The sequence below is a fragment of the Henckelia pumila genome, chromosome 1, assembly GCF_033568475.1.
Source record: "Henckelia pumila isolate YLH828 chromosome 1, ASM3356847v2, whole genome shotgun sequence".
NCBI lineage: Eukaryota > Viridiplantae > Streptophyta > Magnoliopsida > Lamiales > Gesneriaceae > Henckelia > Henckelia pumila.
The window spans coordinates 119,040,531-119,047,700 of NC_133120.1; the positions used below are offsets into that span (position 1 = coordinate 119,040,531).

At 35.8% G+C, this 7,170-nt stretch overlaps 1 protein-coding gene across 1 annotated transcript; it reads right to left on the reverse strand.

The window, feature by feature from the left end:
• Positions 1-202: 202 nt before the first annotated feature.
• On the reverse strand, positions 203-1,987 carry LOC140875103 (uncharacterized). Its single transcript, XM_073278646.1, has one exon. It carries the CDS (start codon positions 1,839-1,841, stop codon positions 450-452), a length of 1,392 nt encoding a protein of 463 aa, XP_073134747.1. The 5' UTR covers positions 1,842-1,987; the 3' UTR covers positions 203-449.
• Between the last annotated feature and the right edge of the window lie 5,183 nt (positions 1,988-7,170).

Consider the following 7,170-nt stretch of genomic DNA (forward strand, 5'->3'; position numbering starts at 1 on the left):
GTCAAGACTGAATATTGATTCGGTCTTGAAATGACAAGGCGGTGGACGGAAATATAAAATAGAACAACTCATACCATAGAATGATTTTAATTTTATTTTATTATTTTTTTGAGTAAACAATAGAATGCTTCAGTATTCAACAACTTCTTCATAAGAAACTCGCGGCCGATCATTATGCTCGATTCATTTTTCCACAACTAATTATGAGTACTTAAAAGATCCAATTTTTAACATTAATATAAAACCTCAATATAATACAACAACAAAAGAAAAAAAAAACAATGTAAAAACTAATAAGAATATAAAAAACATTCAAAAATGGGCTATTCCCCTTATTCCATCCTAAACCAATCTTTATTATCAACCCTATTATGAACAAGATTGTATAAAATAAAAAAAAAAATTGATTTTTTTTAAAACAAAATTTGAATGGTGTTTCATGTACCCACCTAGCTATAGCAATCGCTGTAGACGGTAGACTCAACGGGAAACGAACAAATAAGCTTCATTATAGTATAATTAACATCCACATTAGCGCCGCCACGCTTCACCATTCCATGATTTGCCTTGTAAATGGCGGAACCCGACTCGGGAATCGACTCGGTCGACGCAATCAGCGTCACCTTCTGTGACACGAAGGAATTCGCCACGAGTTGATTTAGGAGCGATGACTCGGTCGCCGAGTTTCTCCTTTTCTTTTGCATCGATGCTCTCACGATTTCCGTCAGCATCATGTCGGAGAGTCTCCGGACTCCTCTGTCTCCGCCGATGATGACTGTCGGAGTCACCAGGCTTTGGACTTTGTTCGAGTTCCTTCTCCCGTGCTTCTCGTTGCTTGATTTGGGGATTACCATAACTGATTCCATTGCGGTGCCTCGGATTTTGTCGAATGGGTCGTCGAGGATCAGCACTTCTTTCATGTCGACTAATGTGACGTGCTTGAAATTCCTTCGGACTCGACCGAGGATCATTGGGTAGCAAGCCCATCTTCTTATGCTCATGGGAATGTGATCCAAGAACCCGGATAACGAGTTCTCCGGGTCGAGCTCGTCCACGTCGAAGCCAACAACCGACCCGTAACTCAATCGCCTTGACTCGGCGCCTTCTTCCGAGCTGAAATTGCTGCGGGTCTTTCGTCCCCAGATGGGCTCCCCTGTGTGCTTGGAACTATCGATCTTTTTCAAGAAATGGGTCTGTTTGAAACTCGGAAAAGAAGAGCTGTGGTTGTTTGTTTGCGTGGTGTTAGTACTGTACTGGTCGACAAGCCTCATGAAGTAGTCGTTTTCTTCTCGAATTGCGCGATCGAAAACGGGTGATTTCGATGGGAAAACGAACAGTATATCCGATTTGGAGGTGGTGCCAGACCTGTGCAGCAACCTGAGAAACATTCTGAAATCATAGGAAGTGAGGGACTCAACTGCATGCGCCACAATCAGGTCGTTCATAGCTCGCGTGCCTCTTCTGTACAAAGTGCCCATCCCCTGCAATGCGCGCGGAGATGAACTCCGACCGGAAGAAGAAACTCCGTTCAATTTCCTTCTGGGTGGGTACCGGTAGTCCCGTCTTGCGGCGGCGGCGGTGGTAGTGGCTGCGGAAGGCAGGGTGGAGATGGTGAAGAGGAGGAGGATTGTGAAGAGAAGCAGGGCGCAGATGGAGATTGCAGACTGAGCTTTGTAGAGTAGATTCGCTGAATTGGTGCGTTTGAGGGACGATGGGAGCGAAAAGGATGGGGGAAAGAGATTGAAATTGATGGGTTTTTTCTTGGAAATGGGATGATTATCGTGGGTGGATTGAATTTGTTGATGATGCTCATCGGGGAAGAGGATCAAGAAAATCCCCATTTCCTCAGCCTCGGCTACTGATGCTGTTCTTGGGTTTCATAGTGTTTTTTCCTTCTCTTTTTGTTTTGGTACATGAAAGGTGAAATCACACTTTGAGACAAAAATGATCCAATCTTAATTCTTGGACACTCGTTTAGCTCCCCTATTCATTCTCTCCTCACTAGGCCAGCCAAACACATATAATTCTAGTTTAATATAGGGATTTAATTAAGTATAATTATTAATGAATCTATTTTTAAGAAAAAAATCATAATTGAAAAGTAGAAAGATCCCACGTATCGGCTATCGCTATGTTTAACAATTATATTATTTAATATGGTAATTTAATGATGAATTTTAAATCATATCTTCCCCAAAAAAGTATAATTAACCGATTTAACCTATATACTCCTAATTAAATTGTCATAAATGTTTTTCGTACCATCATGTTTCTTCGGAGATTCACGAAAAGTAAGATCTATATTTAAGGTTAAGGAAATAAATTATATTTTAGTGTTAAGAAAGTGGGTTGCTTTCTTAAAGAGAAAGCAAAGAGTTGAGATAAGGAGAATAAAGGGTTTTTAATTATTTGACTTTTGGAAGAAAAATTCGGCTTGGGAGCCTTTTTCTTTTTGAACTTCTTAAGGTTTGGCCAAAACGCACGATTAAATTTATTTCCTTCCAGAGTTAAAGAATGTGTGATTACGTAATTTATTTTTTTTAAAAAAATGAACGTGACACAATAATGTGAATATAGGAAGTGGAAAAGGGTTAACTGTTGACCGACACCAACTAACAAATGTTAGTTTTGCTCGAAATGTGTAATTGGAACCCAGCTAAGCTAGCTCATTCCACTTGACTATAATGCCCTAAATTTGGTTCGAAGGACTCAATTAATTTTGTACCTAGAACATCATCTATATTCTTAATAATTTTTTTAAAAAAATTGGTTGATAAATTTGTTATATTCAATATCGGATCCGAAACCTCGTCTCAAACTTCGGACATCTACTATCGGCCAAATTGCATTTTCATTATAGAGAACTCCGAGCCCTATGAGATTTAAAAATATCGAAAATGAGAATCGTGATAATTTTTTTAATCACTATGCCAAATAAAGATTTTGAACAAAAAATTTAATTTAATTTTGTTGTGAAAAAGTAAAAATTTATGGTAAAAGTAAAAACTCCAAAACTCATAATATATCAAACTCTACACTTTATAATATTTTTCTCTCAACTCAATTGTATTTTTCATCACAAATGAAGACCTATTTATAGATCCACATTTGAGATTAGTCCAAAAATAAATACATCGTCATCTACATCATCACACGCTAATTTTCCACATTTTACAACTCAATATTCAACATTCAATATTCAATATTCAACATAATATTAATAATAATAATATATTTTTCAACACTCCCCCTTGTGATGATGATCGTGATATGATGACTGTCTTCATTACGTGTTTTATACTGCCTCGTTAAAAACCTTACTAGGAAAAACCCAGTGGGATAAAAACCATAGTAAGAAAAAAAGAGTGCAGCCACGTAAACTCCCCCTCATGTTAACATGAGTGATTCTTCACATATTCCGCAGATTGGGCATCTCAATGTTGTATATATGCTTTCTGAATATCGTCGTGGGAAGTGTCTTTGTGAAGAGATCTGATGAGTTCTCACTTGATTGAAAATAACAGATATCAATATCTTTATTTTTCTCAAGCTCTTGAGTGTAGCCAAAGAACTTTGGGGGTATATGTTTTGTTCTGTCACTTTTGATGTATCCTTCTTTCATTTGAGCAATACATGCAGCATTGTCTTCATACAACGTCACAGGCTTCTTGTCTACTGATAATCCACAAGAAGTTTGGATATGTTGTGTCATTGATTTTAGCCAAACACATTCACGGCTTGCTTCATGTAGCGCAATAATCTCAGCGTGATTTGATGAAGTTGTTACGAGTGTTTGTTTATGTGAACGCCAAGAAATTGCGGTGCCTCCACGAGTAAATACATATCCTGTTTGGGAACGTGTCTTATGTGGATCAGATAAATATCCAGCATCGGCATTACCAATGATACTTTGATTGGTGTCTTTTGAGTACAAAAGTCCCAAATCTGTCATTCCTCGTAGATAACGAAATATATGTTTAATTCCGTTCCAGTGCCTCTTTGTTGGATATGAACTGAATCTTGCCAATAAATTTACAGCAAAAGATATATCTGGTCTAGTGCAATTTGCAAGATACATAAGGGCACCAATGACACTTAGATATGGTACTTCTGGACCAAGAATAACTTCATCATCTTCACATGGATGGAATGGATCCTTTTCTATGTTTAATGATCTTACAACCATTGGAGTACTTAATGGATTTGATTTATCCATATTAAAACGTTTAAGGATCTTTTCTGTATAATTTGTCTGGTGAACAAAAATTCCACATTCTTTTTGTTCTATTTGCAAACCCAGACAGTACTTGGTTTTTCCAAGATCCTTCATTTCGAATTCTTCCTTCAAATACATCATAACCTATTGAATTTCTTTATTCGTTCCAATGATGTTTAAATCATCAACATATACAGCAATAATTACACATCCGGATGTTGTTTTCTTGATGAAAACACAAGGGCATATTGGATCATTTACATATCCCTTTTTCATCAAGTGCTCACTTAGCCGATTATACCACATTCGGCCGGATTGCTTCAACCCATATAATGATCTTTGCAATTTTACAGAATAAAATTCTCTGGGTTTTGAACTTTGTGCCTCAGGCATCTTAAATCTTTCAGGGATTTTCATGTATATATCACTATCAAGTGATCCGTATAAGTAAGCCGTAACAACATCCATCAGACACATTTCCAAATTTTCAGACACTGCCAAACTAATCAAATATCGAAACGTAATTGCATCCATAACAGGAGAATACGTTTCTTCATAATCAATTCCAGGCCTTTGAAAAAAACCTTGTGCAACAAGTCTAGCTTTATATCTTACTATTTCATTTTTCTCGTTTCGCTTTCGAATAAAAACCTATTTGTATCCAACAGGTTTTACACCTTCAGGAGTGAGGACTATAGGTCCAAAAATATTGCGTTTATTTAGCGAATCCAATTCAACCTGGATGACATCTTTCCATTTTGCCCAATCATGACGAGTTTTACATTCACCAAAGGATTTTGGTTCATGATCCTCGTTTTCATTTATGATGTCACATGCCACATTATAAGAAAATATCTCATCAATATCTTCTATATCTTTTCGGTTCTATATTTTTCCAGTATTAATATAATTGATAGAGATTTCACGATTTTCGCCAGTTTGTGGTTCTGACAGAACATTTTCATCATCAGGTGTTTCTTCTGGAACACCATTTTCTATTTTATGATCATCGTGTTTCTCTATATCTTTTCTTTTCCGAGGATTTTTATCCTTGGAATCGACTGCCCTTCCACGCTTCAAGCGTTTTATGACATCATGAGTGTCTTCAATTTGTTTCTTTGGAATTTTAATTCGAGCAGGGGCATTTACAGCATGTATATATGAATTTGTTACCCCTTTTGTGTCTGCAAATGCATCTGGCATTTGATTTGCAATTCTTTGCAAGTGCACAATTTGCTGTACATCTTTCTCACATTGTTTGGTCCTTGGATCCAAATGTAACAATGATGGTACATACCATGTGATTTCTTTTTCGATGTGTTTCTTTTCTCCCCCTAACATTAGGAAGATTTCTTCATTAAAATGGCAATCAGCAAAACGTGCTGTAAACACATCGCCTGTCTGAGACTCAAGATATTGAATGATTGATGGGCAATCATAACCGATATAAATACCGATTTTTCTTTGAGAAACCCATATTTGATCATTGAGGTGGTGCAATAAGCACATACACCATACATCCAAAAATTCTCAGATGAGAAATATTTGGTTTTTTTACCAAATGAAAGCTGCAATGAGGAAAATTTATGATATGCACTTGGTCTGATGCGAATTAATGCCGCAGCATGTAAAATTGCATGTTCCCATATAGAAATAGGGAGTTTTGTTCTCATAATCATTGGTCTAGCAATCAGTTGTAGACTTTTAATCAATGATTCAGCTAATTCATTCTGTGTATGAACATGAGCAACAAGATGTTCAACAGTAATTCCCATTGACATACAATAGTCATTGAAAGTTTGGGAAGTAAATTCTTCAGCATTATCAAGTCTTATTTTCTTGATTGTATAATCGGGAAATTGATTCCGCAATTTTATTATTTGAGCCATTAGTTTTGCAAATACCACATTTCGAGTTGACAATAAGCATACATATGACCATCTGCTGAAGGCATCGATCAATACCATAAAATATCGAAATGGTCCACATGGTGGATGAATTGGCCCACAAATATCACCCTGAATACGTTCAAGAAATATGGGTGATTCTTGTTTGGATTTTAGCTGACGATGGTCTTATAATAAGTTTTTCAAGAGAACATGATTTACATTAAAACTTATTATTCTAAAAAATCTTCTGGTTTTTCAATGGATGACCATGCGTATTTTCAATAATTCTTCGCATCATTATTGAACCAGGATGTCCCAATCGATCATGTCAATTGATTAATATTGAAGAACTATTAACCACCATATTTGATTCGATTGGCCTTATATGTGTATAATGCAATCCAGTAGGGAGCATTGATAATTTTTCAACCACATATTTCTTTCCTGATTTATATGTTGTAAGACACATATATTTCTGATTTCCATCAGTTATCGTCTCAGTATCATATCCATGAGAATATATGTCATTAAAACTCAACAAATTTCTTTTCGATTGTGGTGAATATAAAGCATCATTTATCAAAAATTTTGTACCATTTGGTAACAAAAATTGTGCTTTACCACAATTTTCAATCAAGTCTACAGGACATGATATTGTATTCACCATTGTTTTTGTTGGTTTTATTTCCAAGAAATATCTTTCATCTCGCAGAATAGTGTGCGTTGTACCACTATCCGGTATGCAAATTTCCATGATATTATTTTCATGTTTTCTCATAGCATTTTTCATATCAAACTTCACAAAAATGCAATAAAGAAAAATTAAGTACAATACAAATGCAAAATATAACATGCTTTATAATACAAGAATGCATGAAAAATATAAATTTGTTACAATCTAGTTCCACCAATCTTTAATCAATGTTTTCGAAATCATTCAAAAAATCTGCAGCATTGAAACTAGTTGAACCAATTAAATGGTCACTATTTTCAACAAAATTTGTCTCTTTTCCTTTCCCCTTTGTCGATTCTTTATAGAGCTTACATAGGTGCTCAAGGGTTCGA

Coding starts and splice junctions, on each gene's coding strand:
- LOC140875103 (XM_073278646.1), bottom strand. CDS start 1,841: ATGGGGATTTTCTTGATCCTCTTCCCCGATGAGCATCATCAACAAATT.